General features: G+C 37.5%; 1 protein-coding gene across 1 annotated transcript in view; it reads left to right on the top strand.

Moving 5' to 3' along the window:
* The window catches only part of F13A1 (coagulation factor XIII A chain), a 163,111-nt gene that overhangs the window by 55,458 nt on the left and 85,345 nt on the right, over positions 1-22,308 (top strand). Inside the window, exons 5-6 of the mRNA XM_032424940.1 lie at positions 12,346-12,464; positions 15,045-15,152. Of these exons, the coding sequence (XP_032280831.1) occupies positions 12,346-12,464; positions 15,045-15,152 (227 nt within the window). The remainder of the gene's footprint in view (positions 1-12,345; positions 12,465-15,044; positions 15,153-22,308) is intronic.

Genomic DNA, 22,308 nt, shown 5'->3' with positions numbered 1-22,308 from the left:
TCATGGGTAGTACGACAATATTACTTATTCATCCACAAATGTTAAGGGTCAGCATTGAGTTAGGCACTGGGAATATGGCAGTGAAAAAGATAATGTTTGCCCTCCTAGAGCTTCCACAAAGATTTCACAAATGAATTACTAATAAACCTGAGTTACAATTGTAAAAAGTATTAAAATAAGTCACAGCACAATAAGAATATATAATAGGGTCACCTGGCCTAGCCAGGGGGTGGAGAGAGATGGGTCAGTGGCTTATCTTTGTACCCTCTCCAGCCCCTAGAATAGTATTTGCACAAAATAACAATCAGATAGTTGGTTAATTGAATTTTTATGAAGTCTTAAAAAAGCTTATGTGAAAATTTTAAGCCCTTATTTATTTAAAACTTCTATTTAATAAAACAGCATATATCACTCTTGCAAGTGTCTGAAACATTCAAGGTTAATTCATCCTTTTCACACCAAGTTAGTATTATTCAGTATGGCACTGCAATCAGAAGGGAGCTCAGAGAGCTCACAGTAGACATTCTTTCCAATGGCATGTAGATGACCCCAGAGTCAAGGTCCAAAGCTGTTCAGGAAATGCTCTGGAAGGAGCAGAGTTGAGAGGGTCTAGTCCAGAATCACATTCATCGGCCAATTCATGCAGTGTGTGATTCCTTCTGTGTAGTTGTTTATACTCTTCAAAGAATGCTCAAAGCCAGCATCTCTCTGCATTGTGTATTTCAGAAAGCAGGATTCTTCTCTCATTCAGCCTAGCATGGTGCCAGGCACCTAGTTAATGTTCAATGAATGTGTGCTGAATTGAATTGATGACCATCACTCTGAGAGTCAGAGAGAGAATTATGAGCCTCACATTTCAAGAGAGAAAACAGACTCTGTGGTGTTAGATAAATTTCTCAAGGTCATATAGAAAATGAGGAAACAAGCTGGGGCTAAAACTTGGATATTCTGATTCAGTCAGGATAAGCTCTTTTATTTTTAAAATCAGAACCTGCACAAGATTGGTAGCCTATCTAGTGTAATAAGAAAAACAAGTAGATGCCAGCTGGGAAGCTTCTATGATGTTCTACAACATTAGAAATTCCTGCCGTTAAAAATAAATAAATAAATACAAATAAAACCAGGTTGATAGCTATAAGATCAAACAACAGTTTTCTCTGCAAAAAAGAAAAAAATAATAATAAGCATGCGAACAAGGGCACAGGCTCCCTTTGAGGATATGTACTAAGTAAAGAATCTCTGACATGTTCTTTGTAGAATTGCTTTATGAATAATAGTCTGTCTTCTGAAGATATTTAAGTACCTGAAAAGTCCTTAATCAGCAAAACTAGTAAATTAGCAAAAATCAAATAAACTTCCCAAGCTGGTCTGAGCTGTAATGTAATACAATATGTTTGCAAGGAATGAAATGGACCCAATTGTTGAGGAACTCCTTGCCTGTGTTTCTTGGATTCATTTCATTCCAGAGTTAATGGGTGCAAAGGCGGGCCTTGAGATTGGCTGTATTAAACCATTTTAGGAAGACAGTGGCTTTGGACCCTTCCAAAGGAAAAACACAAAACACAGACTCTAGAAATGCCATTCTTTTCTGCGCTCTACCATTTCCCAACTCCCAGAGATGGGAAGTGATTCCTAACATGCCTATAGCACACACAGCCTGCTGGGGTTCACCACCCCCTCTGCTCTACTTTGAGATGGAAAAGGTACCATGATGGCACCAATCACATTTGCTCTTCATGCGAAGCCATTCCCTTGAAGAATGATTAATTTCACTCAACATATCTTCCCTCTTTCTTCAGTGATGCTCAGCTTTTATAGAAAGGGGAGGCAAGTAAAAGTTAGTACTAATCCCTTCACTCAAAATGTCTCCCTTCTCTAAAGAGGTGACACATTTTGCCTTTTTGAAGGGACCAAGTTATTATTTCTTCCCAAGGATCAGAAACAAAACCAAATTCTGATTTAAGCTGGTAGGCAGTCTCTTTGGAGAGAACTTATATGATAGCATTCTTAGCACTGTAGTTTTCTTTGATCCCTGAGTTCGCTTTGCGAAGCTTGACTTTAATGACTTTGGAAATGGGACTTGCTTTAACCTTAAAATAGCATGTAAATAAGCAAAAGGAAATTTTCAGCCAAGGTGGTGATGAATAGCCTTCCTTCTCCCAAAGAAGTTATACAGATACTAAAATCAATAGGCTCAGCATTCATTTTTACATGTTTGTCATAAATTCTTACTTTGTGTGGGGGGAGGTGAGTGGTAATTTCCAAGGGGGCTGAAATCAGCCCTATAAGTGAATCCCAAAATTCTCAGCCCACAATGTTGTTGTTGTTGTTTCTTAAACTAGCCCATTATTCCCACCAGAGGAATAGTAAAATAAATGAGATAATTCTTCTTTATTACTTACCTCCTGTTAGTCACCCTGGAAAGGTAATTCTTACAAGGCATGTTGAAGGTCTGCTCTAGTGGCAGAGCTGTGGGCAAAGCAGATGGAGGTATCATGCCACATTCACCAACGACGCCACGTGGAATCTGTTTTCCTCCTGAGTTTAATTTGCCAGAGGTCACTTAGTATCAAGAAGTTGTCAGTGGGTCCTTGGTGCTCCTAACTCTATGAGCTATTTAGACCTAGCTCCTCCTACCAGCTCCCATGGATTTGAGAGGTATAGCTCCCAATCCCCACACTTATGTACAAATACACACACACACACACACACACACACACGCACGCACACACACACACACTTTCTAACAGTTCAAACTGGTGGGTATCTAGAACAGTGGGTTATTTGTCACTTACCGAAATTTTTTTCCCACAGGAATAGCCAGTTTTCAAAACATCATTTATTGATCAGATATATCATTATCATTACCTGTTGATTTTAAATGCCATCTTTATCATCTACTAAGATCTAATATACACTTAGCTCTATGCATATATTTATCTATTACTGTGTCAAAATCAGTTTTCATTATAGCTTTGTTTTAGTTGGCTATAATCACAGTAATACTACTTAAGAAAGAACCAGAAAATGTCACTGGTCTACAACAACAAGTATGTTATCTCATGGATCTGGGGCTTGTCTGTGGCTGGGCTAATGTAGACTGGGATGGACTGGCCAGCTCTGCTTTGAGTGAGAATAGCCAGAGAGGCCCTACCCCTTACCACCCAGCTATAGAGATGCTCTGCTCCATGTGTCTTTCATCCTCCTGTGACTAGTGGGCTTGCTAGGGCGTGTTTTTCTCACGGTGATAGCAGAAATGCAAGAGCATACGCTCAAGTGTGCAACCACATTTCAAACCCCTGCCTGCATCACTTCGACTAACACCTTTTTAGCCAAAGTAAGACTCAAGGTCAACAGGGGGATGTTATACCTTTAGAAAGAAGGATGAGTAGGCATGGATAAAAGAACAGATGAATTGGGACCGAAGTTCAATTTACCATGGGAAGAGTGCCCCCATTTTTCTTCATTTTCAACATTTTATTTTTGGGCTATTTTTTTCACATTGTCTTTTCAGATAAACTTAAATTAGCATGCAGAATTCTAAAAAAATCTGAGTGGAATTTTGGTTGGGTTTTCATTGACTATAGAAACTAATTTGGGTAGAATTTATATTTTTACAATATTGAATCTTCACATGCAATTAGAGACATTTTGAATGTTTTTATTTATTCAAGTTCTTTTATGCCCTTTGGCAAGGTTTATTTTTATTATTAAAACTTTAAAACAAACTCAAAAGTAGAAAGAGTAGTACAATGAATACCTACCTATGTATCTCCCAGATTCAATAGTTATCAAGATTTTGCTACATCTATGCTATCGCCTGGTGTCATGTAACATTTCTCTAGCCCTTGTATTTTCTATTAAGCAGTTAGTTTGATCTGAAACTCAGTCAGATTTATCTTCAAGAGGATCATTTTCTTTTTGTGGTAGGGATGGGAAGGTACAGCAATAATATTATGTAAGTCATGCTGTACACTTCCCAGGACATCCATCCCATCAGGAGATACATGATGTCTGGTTGTTACTCTTTTAGTGATGTTTAGATTTATCAATAGGATCAAGTTTTGTCAGTCTTATATCCATTATGAGATTCCCCACTAGCCTTGTTACAAATGATTTCAGCCTAGATTCATTATTTCATTAGGGAATGCAAAATGGCAATATTCTAATCTACCATTCCTTCTGCATTTATTAGCTTCAATTATTTTGTTGCCTTGAGGTCATATTCATATAAGAAGTCTAGATATGTGTCTCTTTCCTTATTTCTTTTTTTTTTTTTTTTTTTTTTAAGATTTTTTATTTATTTATTTGAGAGAGAGAGAATGAGAGAGAGCAAGCACATGAGAGGGGGGAGGGTCAGAGGGAGAAGCAGACTCCCTGCCGAGCAGGGAGCCCGATGCGGGACTCGATCCAGGGACTCCAGGATCATGACCTGAGCCGAAGGCAGTCGCTTAACCAACTGAGCCACCCAGGCGCCCTCTTTCCTTATTTCTAAGTTATCAGAATAATGAGTTGGTTTTTAGCACCCTGCAAAGATAACCAATGAATTTTTAAAATTACTATAAATGTATGAATATTGAAATTTTTGTGTTTTAATCCTTTGCAGTGACTTTTTTTTTTTTATATTTGAATTGTCTTATTCTTGGACAGTGGGAACCCTTTCCAGTTTATTTCTGATTCCTATGACTCCTAGAATCTTTAATAGCCTCTTTATTTTCTGGTAGGAAGAAGTATTTCAAGCTGGTCTTGTACATTTCCTTACCCAGATTTGTAGTGAGTCATTTCTTTTAGGAACCTGGGTACCTTTTAGTAAGGAAGGGGGATGGGAAATGAATGGTACTTAGAGACCATAATCCAGGCTCAAGAGACTCATTGCTACTACATTGGTTGTTTTTTCTAGTTCTTTTCAGTGGGTAGAACTTGAAAATGTGGTTTCTAAAGAGAAAATACATCATGAGCTATTACTGATATTGTCAACTTAAATTTATTTTTTCTAAAATCCTTTTGTTTGATATTTTATTATAATGAAATTAGATTTCTGATTATCATAGTGTGCTCTGATTGAAACACTTACAGTATTACAGGGATTATATAAATGGAAAAAAAATCTCTTAATAATATTTGTTGATGAAAATCATCGTGAAAGCAAACCTCCAGAAATGTATTTGTAGGGACACCTGGGTGGCTCAGTCGTTAAGCGTCTGCCTTCGGCTCAGGTCATGATCCCAGGATCCTGAGATCGAGTCCCGCATCAGGCTCCCTGCTCTGCAGGGAGCCTGCTTCTCCCTCTGCCGCTCCCTCTGCTTGTGCTCTCTCTTTCTCTTTCTCTCTCTCTGAGAAATAAATAAAATCTTTAAAAAAAAAAAAAAGAAATGTATTTGTAGGCCATAAGAGAATAAACAAAACAATATAGGAAGAGATAACCAGTCTCTTCCTTCATATATATTTTTAAAATTTTTCATGTTATATCTTCCTAAAACAGAGATATTTGCCAGTAGTTAGAATGGTCATCTTTCAATATTTAAAAAATCACACCCCTTAGTGGAGAATAAAGTAAAGAGCAGTAACCTAGAATTTAGCTGAATAAGCCAGTTTGGAGTCTTGAGTGAGGAGGTCTTCCAACTTCAGAGTGTATCATCAACTTGTATCATCATTTTAGAGTAAATACAATTTAATTTTGGTGAAATGAGATTCATCCCCCAATAGGACTAGTAACTGCATTCACTGAATTTCACATTCTTCATTTGTGAACTGTGAAGAAATGAGTTGTAGCTAGAAGATCAATGGGATTCCATGTATAGCCGCAGGTGGAATGACATGTACTAGGACAAAAATAACTATATTTTGAATTACAAAACTAACAGTGGTTTTAAATTTGCAACTTAATTACAGACCAACTACACCAACCTTTTAAATGGCAAAAATACAATAAAGTTAAGTGTTACAAAATATTTCAGAAAAAGTGCATAGTCTAATAAAATAAAAGGACTGAAAAATATCTTGCTAGAATGAGGTCAGCTTGGAAAAGTTATTACTAAAGCCAAATATTTTTATTTCATATAAACTATACTCAAAAATAGCTTTATAAGACTAATTTCTGGCTAAAAGCATCAAAGAATTTTTGAGTCAAGAAAAGAAATCTTAATTGACAAGGATAAACAAAGAAGAAGCAAAGAAGCTGCCTATACCCCAAAGTATATTACTGCGCTGATATACAGCTCTTAATGTCAGAATATGGCAATTATGGAATTAATCAATACTAAAGTCATTTTCAAATGAAAAACAAAACAAAACAAATTAAGCCATGGGCGCCTGGGTGGCTCAGTTGGTTAAGCGACTGCCTTCGGCTCAGGTCATGATCCTGGAGTCCCTGGATCGAGTCCCGCATCGGGCTCCCTGCTCGGCAGGGAGTCTGCTTCTCCCTCTGACCCTCCCCCCTCTCATGTGCTTGCTCTCTCATTCTCTCTCTCTCAAATAAATAAATAAATAAATCTTTAAAAAAAAAAAAAAAAAACAAATTAAGCCTGATGCAATCTGACCAAAAACATGTCAAAGTACAATTTCAAGATTATTTTACAAAACACCTACATTTACACAATAGGCTCCAGACAGCACTTTCGGAAAAAAAAAGAAGTTCTTTGAATTTATCCTTGACATGCTATAAATGACTAAGTTACCCTTTTTAAAGAAGTATTTAATAATTTTATGTATTAAGTTTATTCATTTATTCAATACATTTTTCTTTTTTTTAATACGTTTTTCTTTCTCTTGAGTAAGAAAACAAATGTGCATATAAGATTCAGAGAGAAATCAAAGGCACAGAGGTAACTTACAGAAATGTATGGGGCTGGGAGGGCCAGCAACCATGTAAACCTCACTCAGTTATGATGCTTTCCAAGGATGAGTCAGTCTTACAGCCATTTTACAAAGATTTTATTTATTTGTTTGTTTGTTTGTTTATTTATTTATTTATTTTTAGAGGAGGAGGGGGAGGAGGGAGAGGGCAGGGGGAGAGGAAGAGAGAGAATCTTAAGCAGACTCCATGCCTAGTGCAGAGCCTGACGTGGGGCTCGATCTCACAATCCTGAGATCATGCATGACCTGAGGCGAAATCAAGAGTCAGATTCTTAACTGACTGTGCCTCCCAGGTGCCCCCATTTTACAAAGATTTTAAAGAAAAACTTCTTTTTGAAGTCAGATTTTTTAATTCTTTCATTCTTATTCAAAATCGGTCCAGCTCTTAGTCTGCAGCAGCAGGAGTTACAAACCAATTTCTGGTAGCTACAGTACTAAGTATCATATCATGCCTACAAGTCATTATGAAAAGAAAAATGAAAGAATGCCTTTCCCTCCAGATTAAAAAAAAAAATTAATAAAACAGTTGAGGAAAAATAGCACTAAATCTAAAATGATTTGCAAAAGAATATTATGTAATAAGTGGCTTGAAGTTAAAATACAAGGTTTCAAATTTTATTTCTTTGATTTAGCTTATGCATTTTTTCTCTTACCCTGCAAATCTTGGTTTCTAATGTCATTAACATGATTGCTTATGTTGTATTCATTTCAGAATAGCAATATCAATATTATTAGTAACAATATGGTAACTAATACAGTTAACTTTTTCTTTCATTTTTTTTTTGTTTATTTTACAGTTTTTCTTTATGTTATATTCTACTGGGCATATATAGTGAAATTACTCTGTTTTAAAGTAACTTGAAATAGTTTTCTGTGGTTAAGTCACTAATCTATTTACACAGTCATGTTCATTTGCTTCATTTTGGCTTCATTTATTTAGAAATAGCTTTGTCTTTTATTTCTATTTAGTTTTGTTTTATGACTTTACACAACATTTATGTAACCCCAAAGTCAAATTACAAAACAATAAAGATACTTAAGAGAGAAAGTCTAACTCCCAATTATCCCTCCTACACTTTAGATAATAATTTTGTTAATTTTTGGTTTATCTCTACATTTAAAAATATAAGCACACATGTGAATGTACATAAATATGTATCTACCTACCTATTTACCTCCCTTCTTTCTTAAATAAAAGGTAATAAACTACATACATTTCTTGTGCACCTTTTTTTTTTGCTTAACAAGAGCTCCTGGATATCCTTCCATAGCAGTATATAGAGATCTTCCCAATGCTTTTATATAGCTGTTCATTACATACCATACTTCATTCAATCATTTTTTTGTTCCAGGAATTCCTCAATTCTTCTGGAGATGCTGATGGTATTCTTTCTTAACATATTTTCTTGTATAATACATACATAGAGAGAGAGACAGAGGGAGAGAGACAGAGAGGAAAGTATGGTAAGAGGCATGGAGGACATCTGGAAAGTTCAACATCTGCCTAAAAGGCATTTTATTATAAGAAAATATAGAAAAATAAAAAAAAAGAAAATAGTCAAAGTTAAAAGAGAAATTCCCAGAGCTGAAGAAAGACTCACATTGTCAAACTGTAAAGGATCAGAGTGTATCAAACCTGGTAAATGAAAAAAAGACCCATATTTGGATGCAAACTGTTTAAATGTCAAAACTTTAAAGAAAAAGCCAAACCTTAAAGTCAAGTAAAAAAAAAATATTGTCTATAAAAGAATAAAAATAGATTGAAATTGTATTTTTGTGGATAAAAATTTACTTATAAACCTTTGCAAGTTCTTAGGTTACTACTCAGTTAAAATTGTTTTTATATATTTAGTTTCTGTTTGCATTTCCTCTCTGTGAACAGGTTTTCCTTTTGTTGACTTTTTAAATGCACTTTATGATTTTCTCATCAATTTATTGGATTCTTTATATATGAGGAAAAATTGCTAAGGTTTTCTGTTGTTGCAAATATATCCCTAGTTTGTTATGCACTTTTGAATTATATTATATCTAAAATTCAAGTTATATATTTATCTTTAAAAAAACACCGAGGGGCACCTGGGTGGCTCAGTCAGTTGAGCATCCAATTCTTTAGTTCAGTTAAAGTCATGATCTCAAGGTTGTGGAATTGAGCCCTGCATCAGTCTCTGAGCTGGGTGTAGAGGCTGCTTAAGACTATCTCTCTCCCTCTCCTTCTGCCCCATCCACCCCCTCCCCGACTCACACTCACTCTTTCACTCCTTCTCTAAAATAAATACATAAATAAATAATAAATAAATAAATAATAAAAATCTAAAAAACACTTTTTAATTTTTTCTATTATTTTTGTTTAGATAAAATGTTTTCATCTAGAGACCAAATACTCATTTTTTAATTTTTATTTTAAATTTCTTATGCTTTCTGTTTTTTAATTCAGGTTTTAAATTAATTTTCAATTTATTTTGGTGTACAGAGAATTTACTTTTCACAAACAGCCAATTTTCTCACTGAATTTAATAAACACTCATCTTTGGTTTATAGTATTTCCTTTATCATATATTAATTTCATAAAAACATGCATACAGTAAATCTATTTCTAAGCTCTCTATTTTGACCCATTAATCTATTTTTATACCAGTCATTTAAATTATAGTAGCTCTATAATACAATGCAATTTCTAATATCTTATAAGACAAGGGTATAAACATCTCATATTATAATGAAAACATGTTAAAAACACATTGTCAAATGGCACTTCTAGACCTCAGTGGTCTTAATAGGAGATTTCTATCTTAGTAACAGGCCTCTGAAACCCACTTGACTAAGATGTTTATTATCACAATGGTCACAGTAGTTAAGCCACTATTATAAAAGGATGAAAACAAAAGTGGCTTTACTTTCCAGGATGTGTGATTATATCTGGTGGAGGACTATGCAAGATATAACAAATGGTCAATGCCCCTTCACACACACCCTAATGGGATTTTCTTTTAAAAATGTTCTTTTGGGGCACCTGGGTGGCTCAGTTGGTTAAGCGACTGCCTTCGGCTCAGGTCATGATCCTGGAGTCCCAGGATCGAGTCCCACATCGGGCTCCCTGCTCGGCAGGGAGTCTGCTTCTCCCTCTGACCCTCTCATGCTCTCTCTGTCTCATTCTCTCTCAAATAAATAAATAAAATCTTAAAAAAAAAAAAGTGTTCTTTTGTGCTTCTACTCAGAAATATTGACCTCGAACTCAGTTGTCGCTTCTCTGGTTTGTTCCACTTGGAAATGAAGCTCTCACTTCGGTTTCGGGGCCATATGCCTATGCACAGACTGCTGGTAAAACCGTGGCATTCTGCCTCCAGACCCTGAAAGGCCAACGTGAGGCATCAGACCTCACATCTGCAAGGGCAGAGGGAAGGCTGCTGCACATTTGTCATGTAACTCTGATTTTCCTGGAAACATGAAATGGCATTGGGATGAATGAGATATTGATACGACATATTTATTTATTTATTTAAAGCTCTCCAATGATTCTGATATGCACCACAATTCTCTAGCCTTTTGCTATTCAAAAGAATCATTGAAAGACCAGTGGCATCAGCATTACCTGGGAGTTAGGGAGAAATGCAGAGTCTCAGGCCCCGGCTCAAGTCCTATTGAATCACACTCTGCATGTTAACATTTGAATTCGAATCATTTGGAGAGTGACTGAATTTCAGTCAAGAGGGTGAATTTCAAACCAAGAGGGTGAATTTCAAATAACAAGCCTGAGTGAAAGAAGCTAGACCCCCTCCCCCCCAAAAAAGTACATGCTAGAGGATTCTTTTTATATAAAATTCTAAGAAATGCAAATGAATTTACAGTGACAGAACGCAGATTAATGGTTCCCTGGCAGGAGTGGGAGGTCAGAGAGAGAATCCAGAGGGAGGAATTACAAAGGGACACAAGAAATTTTTGCAGTGATGGATATGTCTATTATTTTGATTGTGAAATTGCACACTTTAAATGGGTGCAGTTTATTGGACATTGGTGTCTGTGTAAATGTGAGTGTGTGTGTGTTTACAGTTGCAAAAAACCAGGCAAGTAGTAGGCAAGAGGTAGAGAATAGAAACAGGAAGATATAACAAAGTACTGGGGAGGAGATAAGACCAAGTACTCTCCAAATGATTCGATCACAGCTATAATACAGCCCAGAATGGGGATCTAAACTGGTTGGACCGAGCTGTGCTTTGCAAACCTTACTGTATACATAAATCCCCTGCAAATTTGTTAACATGCAGAGTGTGATTCAATAGGACTTGAGCCGGGGCCTGAGACTCTGCATTTCTCCCTAACTCCCAGGTAATGCTGATGCCACTGGTCTTTCAATGATTTTTTTGAATAGCAAAGGGCTAGAGAATTGTGGTGCATATCAGAATCATTGGAGAGCTTTAAATAACTAAATAAATATAAATAAATAAAATTAAAAAGAAAAAACAAACAAACACTTGATACCTGGATCTTGGCCCCAGGCCCCAGAAACTCTTATTTAATCAATCTAGAGTTCAGTCCAGGTGGAATTAGAAGTTTTTAAATCTACCCAGATGCTTCTAACGTGCAGCCAAGGTTGACACTACTCCAAAAAGAGTGATAAAAGTCTTACCATGGAATGAGGAGGAAAGAACACTGCAAAGGTAACAGGGAGCCAGAGAAACATAATAAACCATGTCCCCAGTCAGAATCAAACGTGTCCCTGTTCCAAACATGCAAATTTACCTGAGTGTGATTTATACCTGTGTGGTCCTGCCTTTGTTGGTGATACTTTTGCTGCTTTCATACCTGGCCTGAGAATAAGTATCAGGCTAATTACTAAGCAGGCAGATGGGGAACGTGACCTTCCTAAGATTATAGCCACAGGGGAGAAAAGTCCTCACAGTGGAGGAAGCTGATTCGGGAGACTGGGTCGGACACATACTTACCAACATATCCGCAAGGATCGTTCATTGATAGGAGATGACCCCCAGCCTGCCTCCTCCTGTCCATGATGCGCCACACACCAGGCAGGACAGACCATGCTGCATTCTTCTAATACATCCCAGACTTGTTTTAAAAATCATTTCAGTTCAGCTAGTTTTCTATTAATGTTAATAGCTTGGAAATTATTTTTTGATCTGTGTTACAGATTTGTATCTGCATCACAGAATTCTGATTCTGAAACTACTGATGTCCCAGAATTCTAAAAATGTTTAATGAGACATGTCAATTTAATTGTGCTACTTGGAACTTAAAAGGCCAGAGTTTGTCAGCATTTTGCTGACAAATGTGATCCTTTACATGCTGATCTTCACTACCGATTAGGTTCAGCATTTCTGAAATTACATATCAGGAAATGAGCTCTCTTTAGTGAAACAAAAGACATTTTTTTTTTCATTTAGTTAATTAAAATGCAGCTTAGGACCAGAACAAACTTTCGAGTATATGAAAACAGTCTGGTTTGGTAATGGTCATTATGTTTAAATTCTGACACAGAGGATGCTGTATACCTGGATGATGATAAAGAAAGAGAAGAGTATGTCCTGAATGACATCGGGGTTATTTTTTATGGAGAATTCAATGACATCAAGAGTAGAAGCTGGAGTTATGGTCAGGTGAGCCATTTAATATTTGTCATTGTCAAGGACATTTTTCCTTAATATTTTTTGTCACATGTATCACTACAAGGTGCCATATGTCGATATTAGACATGCACAATTTCCTGCTTTTCAGAATCTGAGACTCCAAGACAGACAGCCCAGGAGTAGAGACTTAGAAAGGCAACTACATAATTTATCCACTGAAAGCACGTATCTTCAGGTATTACAAGGTTACGGAGATCAGAGATTCTATGGATAACGTGGCATTCTAGTGAGAAATGCTTGGCATCCAGTACAGTGAAATCTCATTAGCTTAGACATTGTTCTTCAACATGGAATGGACTGAAGTTTTCCCTTTCTTATAAGGAAAAGTGTTTTGATAATACTGCAAAGGATACTACAAGGCGTGTGGTCAACTCAAATAAATCACCTTTTTTGTTAGTATAAGATACTAGAAAATTAGAAATTAGAATTAGAAAAGAATGTCACCATTTCATCAAAGGAGGGCCCACTAGACTTTTACCTTGAGACATTTTATCAACTACAATCTTATAACACACTGTCTGGGTATAAAATAGCAAATGGTATTCCATTTAAGATATTCAATAATTCAAACTATTTCAGTTTGATATCTCTAACAATGGAAGAAGTGACTGATATTTCTACCATATTCCCATAAGAAGACATGTCCTGTGGTTCAGCAAGACCCTTCATTAGCAACATGAGAAAAGATGAGTGTGTCATTTCTCAGAGAATTTGGCTGAGATGACTGGAATTGTACCATTGTTCTGGGTATATGGGAGGGTAGATTTCATGGAACCTGGCTTTGCCAGGTCGCATGATAACTTTCTTGGTTTCTGATACCTTCTTTTGACTTCCATGTGAGCTTTCCCTGCATCCCTTACCCCTGCTCCAGCCTGGCCATTGGGATCAATGTCATCAATAGTTCTTGTCTTGTCTGCCTGACTTCATGACCCACTTCTTCACCCAGACTCCTGAGAATTGTGTGCCCAGTGCTGAGACTTACTCACCTGCACTTCTGATGTCCTGTCAAGCTAATCATCTGTGTGCTCTTCTCCTGTTTTTGGATCCCCACCTGGCTCCTTGGTTACAAGCCCTACCTTCCTGAGTGACATACAGCCCACGATATTGCCTATTGTCTAGTGTCTTAATTCCTAATGTTTGGGTGTGATTCTATTTATATCCCCGAAGTGACATTATGTAGAGATCAATAAGGAAAAAAGTCACCAAGGTGGGTAACAGGGAAGAGTTGGAAAGAGTCCCAAGCATGATCAGAGTATTCCTCAGCCAGCATGCTGAGTAGCCTTTGGGTAGACACCCTTGAGCACAGCCACCATCTGTCTCTGTTGTCATTCAGAGTCCATTAATTTAGGTCTTTCAGTCCAAACAACCAGCCAAGCCAGTAGTTTGCAATGATGCAGGGAAACAACTAGTTCTGTGACTATTTTTTACCTCTCCAGTTCACTACTTCATGTCCCACAGACTGAGAAATGATGCTTAATAAGAACCAGAATAATGAGTTCTTTACATATCTGAAGAACTAGTGCCCTTACTTTACAGCATGCATCCTATCAGTTTAGGGTTCCCAGAAAGTTGATATTTTAACTAGATTTAATAAAGAACTACACAGTAATTAGCCATTAAGATTGTGGTTTCTGTCACAAGTACTTGGATGGATATGCAAAGTGTTTGTATTCAGGGAAATCTCTTGTTCAGTGAGGTGCAGTATAGGTGAAATTTCCCCATTTTGCCATTTGATTACCATTTTGCCCTTGTTCCTTTCTTTAAAAAAAAAATTCTGGTGTTGCATGGGGCCAGTAGTTCTTTCTAAGGAAATTGAACTATAAACAGCCTCCCATGCTGCTCTCTGTAAGAGATCTTGAAACATCTTTAAGAACAGAGAGATCCTGCAATGGAACTGACTTCCAGGCGGTTCCCTTGATAATGTAATCTTTCTCTAGGCCTTCCTGCCCTCTCTTTGACCCTGGAGTCTACCTTGTTTTAAAAGAGGAGAAACCTTGGACAAGCATTCATGACACGAGGTGTCCTACTGTTACCAGTGCAAGGTGTACAGGCCTGAAATACCTCCCTGTGATAACCTGAGAGCCATTTATTTTTGAGATGCACAAGCATTCGTGTTACTTTTGAGGTCTCAAGACTTTGGCCTGAGTTTGGTACATCGTTTATTCCTTTGCCTTGGGCACTAGAGCCCACGTGTTGGAGAAATCTAAATTAATTTATACAATTTTCTGAAGAACTTCAAGTCAGTTCAGGATCCTTGAGTATACCAGCTCTCCAGTAGTTCTGTTTATGTTTCTAGCTTGCTTTTTAAGTTTTTATCCATCTTACTGAAAAACAAAAGAGGATGTCTTCTTCCTTCTACTTTTAACATTTCATACTAAAGATTATGGGTGATTACTATATAGGAAACACATATCCTAAACATGAGGTTGTGCTTTCATTTTGTTTTTTGGCAGGGAATATTGGGCTTGCAGAGTGGACATTAAGTAGTTTCTCTTTTATTTTTTTCATCTTTTTCATTTTATATTTTATTTTTTATTTTTTCCCAAATAGTTTGAGAATAGCATCCTTGACGCTTGCCTGTATGTGATGGACAAAGCACAAATGGACCTTTCTGGTAGAGCGAATCCCATCAAAGTCAGCCGTGTTGGGTCTGCAATGGTAAGCAACTACTGATTACTTATGTTGATTACACATGTCATTTGCCTCATTATAGATGCCAGTTCATTAAGAGCTGTTGAAATGATGACTTAAACTTTTATTTGTAAGAGTCTTGAATTCCCTGAACTTGTCAAGTGTTAAAAAACAAAATCTTATCTCAGTGCTGTATGTTTCTTTAGCTTCAGACAAATGGTGATAGATAACATGATACTATAGACCACTTATTCTTAGAATCTCTTGCCTAGGGACTGAGGAGTGACCATGACAAAATGTCAATGACTATAATCTATCAATCAAACAAACATCAAGAAGCATCAGAAAAAGAGGGAAAAAAAGGAGCAAGACACAGCTTTTCTCCATTTTCACACCCATGTAAAAGTAAAGAAATAAATGACTCTAAATCCTAGGTTCTATTATAATGATACCTCACCATAGGGCTTTCTAGTTTATGAAAGTTAGTTTAGCCTATAGTTTGTAATTAATTCTTCACATTAACTGCATGAGGTAAGTAGGGCAGATATTATGCATGCCATTTTACAAGTTAGGAAACAGGGTGATAACAGTTTGTCAGTGACAAAGCCTCAGCTAGAACCCAGGTCTGCAGACTCCCAATCTAGACATTTCCTGCCTCCCATGCGGCTCTCTATAGAAGATCCTGAAACATCTTCAAGAATGCAGAGATCCTGCAATGGAACAGCTTCTAGGAGAGGAGACAGAATTATCATGAATAGGAAGGTTGGGGGTCAGGCGGCAAAGTGGATTAAATGTGATGCCCAGGTCCTGTGCAGTCCTGGACTGTCCTGATAAATACAGCACATAGATCCTGCCTTTGGTGCATTAAAGCATACCAAATCTGGTTTGTGAGGAGAATATTCTTGAAGAAACATTAAGTGAGGTGTTATTTCCTGCAATCAAAGACTGAGCAAAAAAAAAAAAAAAATCTAATCAATTTCCTTAAGTTTTCTAAAAAACAAATCCTCTCTTTGGAAGAATTTTGTCTTTGAGTTTGGTTTGAGTTAAATAAAATCAATATTGTTCATGTAAACATATTAGAATGATAGTGATGTGAAATATAATTTCTGGTTAGCTTTTAAGAAGAAGGGCTGTTTTTTATTAGTACCTAAGCTACATGTAAATTTAGAAGATCATGGGCATAAAAAGAAGGCAAAGCCAATCTCTCCAGGCAGTTTTGTTTTCTGTTGTTAGTTCACATTGCATAATGAAAAGATGGCAAATTCTAAAGAACTTAGGAATTTCTTTATAATAATTATTTATAACAATATATATTAGACCTGTAGGTGATCACTGCTATTCCTGTTTCCCAGACAAGATTCCCATTTTTCTTTTCCTTGGAAGTTACCATTGCAGGTTTGCAGTGAGAAGGAAGCAACAGCTCTCAGTGGTTGAATATGAACTAATGCCTTCTTGCATTCTGAAATGGCACGCTCACCAGCCTAAGCTTACTCACACCTTGTGCATATTTTTACTAATCTAAAAATCACTGCCTAACACAAGCCAATGCAAGAGGGAAGTAAACATGAAACAGCTAACCCAATACTTTCTGTAGTGGCATCTGGCCAAGTGGAAGCCGTGGAATCTTGTGTTAAACACACAATCCTAATGCAAATTTCCTTGAGTGTTATAAGTCACAAAAAACCTATGGAGTTCTAATTTTGAAAATTGATAACCCAATTATAAGATTTAGAACTCGACAGAACCTATGGGGGGGGGGGGGGGGGATAAATGGTTTGGTTTGGGTTGGCTTTATTTTTGAAGGGAGAGGTCTTGGGCATTAGGAGACAGAGGCCCTACCCTGGGCGGTTTTTTGTTTTGTTTTGTTTTTGTTTCAAGTTTTTATTTAAATTTTAGTTAGTTAACATATAGTGTAATACTGATTTCAGGAGTAGAATTTAATGATTCATTACTTATATATAACACCTGGTGCTCATCACATCAAGTGGCCTCCTTAATACCCATTACCCATTTAGCCCATCCCCCTCCTACCTCCTCTCCATCAACCCTCAGTTTGTTTCTCTACAGTTAAGAGTCTGTTATGGTTTGCCTCCCTCTCTTTTTTTCCCCCTTTCCCTATGTTCATCTGTTTTGTTTCTTAAATTCCACATGAGTTAAATCATATGGTATTTGTCTTTCTCTGACTGACTTATTTCCCTTAGCATAATACACTCTAGCTCCATCCATGTCATTGCAAATGGCAAGATTTCATTCTTTTAGATGGCTGAGTAATGTTTCATTGTTTATATACCACATCTTCTTTATCCATTCATCAGTCAATGAACATCTGGGCTCTTTCCATAATTTGGTTATTGTTGACAATGTTGCTGTAAACATCTGGGTACATGTGTCCCTTCGAGTCAGTGTTTTTGTATCCTTTGCATAAATACCTAGTAGTACAATTGCTGGATCATAAGGTAGCTCTATTTTTAACCTTTTGAGGAGCCTCTATACTGTTTTCCACAGTGGCTGCACCAGTTTGCATTCCCACCAACAGTTTGAGAGTGTTCCTCTTTCTCCACATCCTCACCAACATTCGTGGTTTCCTGTATTGTTAATTTTAGCCATTTTGACAGATATGAGATGATATCTCATTGTAGTTTTGATTTGTATTTCCCTGATGATGAGTGATATTGAGCATATTTTCATGTGTCTATTAGCCATCTGAATGTCTTCTTTGGAAAAATGTCTGTTCATGTCTTCTGCCTGTTTCTTAACTAGATTATTTTTTGGGGTGTTGAGTTTGATAAGTTCTTTATAGATTTGGATACTAGCCCTTTATCAGATATGTTGTTTTCAAATATCTTCTCCCATCGTGAAGGTTTTCTTTTAATTTTGTTGATTGTTTCACCCTGGGTCGTTTTGGACGATATTTCTGTTTCTACTCCCACTATTGTTTACATCCACAAAATATATGTTTGATAGTTTTCAAAACCCTTTCATATCCATTTTCTCCTTTAATCCTTAGAAGAGCTCTATAAATCTTTTCAAAATCTATTCAGTTATAATGATTTTAGAAACTGAAAATCAATAAAAAACATGACACTTTAAAAAAAAAAAGTCAACTGTTTTCTGGTCATTTAGGCAGTTCCTTTCCTGTTCACAAATTCTGGATATCTATCCTGAAATTGAGTGAAGTTAAACAGAGACTGAAAGAAAAACAAAACAAAGATCCCCCTCAAATTTCTCAAAAATTTGCCTTAAAATATGAGAAGATGTATTTAGAAAGCCCAAAAAGAAAATGTTCTGAAGTAGCATGAGTCTGGCCAAAACGTTGATCCCAAAGCAGAGGAGCCTGTGCCTGGTTTCTCAGGGGGGCTGGCCTCGTTGGCGGGAAGAACTGAGGCTGCCGCTGGGTGTTCTAGGAATTCTTCTTATGTATCTCCTCAGGCTGGTCACCAAGGCTAGAAATTCCTTTCACAGGATACCAGTACTAGAACAGCCAGACATGGTGACATGCAAATTCTCTGGGAGGGGCAATACATTGACTTCAGTTCGATTTCCTGGGATCAGCTGCTGCCACGAAGGAGTGGGAATGAGCAGCCTGAAGAGGACCCAGTAGGGACAAGAGGCAAGTGCAGATTGAGGCCCCAAAGACAAATTTGCCTACTGTGGTCATGACAAAGTCTAGCACTGAAGATTGCAGGGAATTTGCAGGGAGTTGGTGGGAGCACAATGCTAAATGAGTACAGACAATAATTCAGGTGTGCAAACTTTCTAATGATAATAATAGTAATATAAATCTGGATGTTAAGTGCACAATCCCCAGATAAAAATTTTTATTGTCCAGTGTCGATGACCTTGGATAGTTCCTTGTTGTGGGGGTTGGCCTGTGCACAAAAGGATTCTAGCAGCATCCTTGGCTTCTACCCTAGAGATGATAGTAGCACCTTCCACCCACCTGTTGTGACCACCAGGAATGGCTTCAGATATTTCCAAATGTTCCCTGGGGGTTAAAACCATCCCCAATGAGGACCACAGCACTAAACCCCTCTGTGGTTCAGTTTCCCAGACTATGCAGTAAACATAACCCTCCTTCTCACCTGCACAGAGGATCTGTCTTCTTACCTCATTCAAAACCTGCTGGTTTTCAGGGTACCTAGGTGGCTCAGTCGGTTAAGCTTCTGCCTTCAGCTCAGGTCATGATTCTGGAATCCTGGGATCAAGCTCCACATTGGGCTCCCTGCTTGGTGGGGCGTCTGCTTCTCCCTCTCCCTCTGCACCTCCCCCCACCCCGCCACCCCCTCCCACCCCGCCGCTCATGCTCTCTTGCTCACTCTCTTTCTCAAATAAATAAATAAAATCTTAAAAAAAAAAAAACCAACACCTGCTGGTTTTCATTTCTCTACTGAAGCAAAAGTGGAGGCAACATCATATGGGAAGAGCTCTGGCCCATGTCAGATCAGATCCCTCAGCTCTGACTCTACCGCTAACTTACTGTGTGACTCAGGACAAATCACTCAACCTCTCCAGGACTCACTTCATCCTTAAAATAAAATTTTGTCTCTCTGCTCGAACCACATTTGTTATTCCCAGTGGTAGCACATATATCTTTTTATTCTTCAAACCAATGTTCTTCTTTCTTCTGTTTTTTCCTTTATAAATCCAGTATCTTATTTTGTCCTCATTTTGAGTTGTTGTTCCTTCACTTTGATGTGAAAACCGGAAAAGTTTATGACAATCTGGACAGCCTTGGGCTATTGGATTTTCCCAAGAGAAAGAAAGTCTAAAAATCCTGTAATCTCATTGTTGGGATATTGGGTCTGAGATGTTATAACCTTATATAAGCTTTTATTTAGGCTCTTCTAAATACTGAGTGGTGCATTTTACCAAAGCCACACCGCAGACTGATTTAAGAGAGAAAAATTTTAAATAGAGGAAATTAGAAAAAAGAAGAAACTTGACCAAAGTTGTACTTTCTCCTTTAAGTTACATTGCTTGATTGTTGTTTTCTTTCTACCTCATATATGATGGGACAGTCCCCACCAGGACAATTGCCAGGAAATGTGCCAGGAAAATTGTAGAAGGATGCCTTGTGCTGTCTGAAAATTCATTTTGCTCACAGGGCATTAATAAAGCGTTCCATTGCTGGTCCTGAATCACTGAAGAAACCAGACATGGACTCTGAGCCTCTGTCAGACTAACAGAACAGTTGTGCTATACCATCTGTGAGAAAAACAACATGGTTCTGGGAAAGGGGAAAGGCTTTGACAGTATAGCCTGGCAGCTGGGTGGTTACCTGTCCCATGACTGAGTGGATCTGGCAGCAACTATGGGCAGAGTTCTCCAGGGAGATACACTGCTGCTTGAGTGGCCACTGTTGTGAATACCACTTCTTTATTCACTGTGAAATTCCTAATATTTCACCTCCGTGCAGGTTCCCTCTTTTGGGTTGAGACTTTATCAACAGAAAGTCTATGTTGAAATGCACACAGAACCAGTAATGAAATCTGCAAGACTCTCCAGGGGTTTTCTAGGGGAAGAAGCCCTTGAAAATGAAGTCACTTGAGGTCACATAGCAAATAAATGGCTGAACTGGAAGTAGATAGTGTTCTTGCTGTCAGATCACATTACCTTAGAAGGCCACTACCTACACATCAGTACTAATAACACAATTACGACATCAAGTTAAGTAGCTGTCTCCTAGAGGAAAAAAAAAAAAAAAAAACCCAAGGGAATGGCATCCAGAATAGGTGAATTTTGAAATAGGGAATAAATGAAAAAGGGTGTAAATCAGAGAATTCTAAATAACTAGAGGCATTGGGTCCCTGAGGAAAGAGTTCCCAAAGCGGATAAGGCACCAAATATTGTTTGATGGTGGTATTGGTAGTTGGTAGTGGTGCCCACTGATGGTGATGGTGATGATTATGATCATGGGGATAATCATGATGGTGGTGATGGTGGTAGTGATCGTTAGTAGTAAAACACTCAATATTAACTCATTCATTCAACAAGTATTTGTTGAGAATCTACCAGTCTAGATACTTGGGTACAGTCTAGAAAAAAACATAATTTCTGCCTTCAAAGACCTTACAGTCTAATAGAAAACACAGGCTGATGAGTAGAATATGTCAACAGCATGGCATATTCACTGATGAAATAAGTCTAGGGTTGAATGGGAAACCAAATCTCTCCAGCTTTGCATGGAGTTTTCCCAGGACTAAACACTATCCTACCACGTGTTGGGATATTGGACAAAGAGGTAGAAGAATGGCTGACAAGGGCCCATAGCAATAACAAATTATGCTGCTATTCATGGAAACCCCCTCTCCATGGTGGAAATTATATCCAAAATGCCAGTTGCCAAAAGCACTGCAGGAAAATGTAGCTGGAGGTAACTTGCTCCTCTAGGGGCTTAATTCAATAATAATATCGATAACATAAATATTAATAATGTGACATTATTGGGAAATTTTGGAAGGAGAGAGAGGAGAAAAAATGTCAATATAGTTTCATATTTTAAAATTTCAGTCTTTATACTGTTGCCAGCCTGGACTTACCTGCTTCCCTTGAGATAGGTACATTTATTTTTAACTCTGGTCTTTTGCTAATATTGAACCACGGTGCCATCATTAATCCCCATTAATACCCTGTCCTGACCGTGCCTTTTGGGAACTAACTCCAAGATTGAACTTTTTTTAACCAATCGATGTTTGGTGTACTCTTTAGTGTTATAAAAAATCTCCAATTCCAGCTAGTAAATCAAACTGACCACAAGTGGAGGTAGGTCCTGGAGTTTCGTAGAGCCCAATACAAGACGAATGACTGAGGAACCTGCAGACAAGATGGACTCCAGGGCTTCTGATCCCCCAGCATACATGATCGCATGGATAAACTGAAAATAGAGCTATTTTTTACTTTATCCATTTTGCTACTACTTCTCTTTGTCCTAGTATTTAGAAAGTTTTTTCTCTTTCCATGCATTAAAAAAAAAAAAAAAAGTACTGACATCACTCCTTTGATAGCTTGCCAAGTAGTTCCACAAGAGGCTTACTATAAAACCATGCTTTTATTTTCCTCCAGTTGTTGACTTTAGCATCTTACTGGAAGCTTCACATCGAGCAAACCTCTTCAAGCAACAAACTAGTATGACTACTCAGATTACATTTAAAAATTCACCTGGGTTAGAAATTCCACCCTTCAG

Source organism: Phoca vitulina, unplaced genomic scaffold, assembly GCF_004348235.1.
Source record: "Phoca vitulina isolate PV1807 unplaced genomic scaffold, GSC_HSeal_1.0 scaffold31, whole genome shotgun sequence".
Taxonomy (NCBI): domain Eukaryota; kingdom Metazoa; phylum Chordata; class Mammalia; order Carnivora; family Phocidae; genus Phoca; species Phoca vitulina.
Note: the sequence above shows the minus strand (reverse complement) of the source record. Positions and strands in the feature narration are given on the sequence as shown.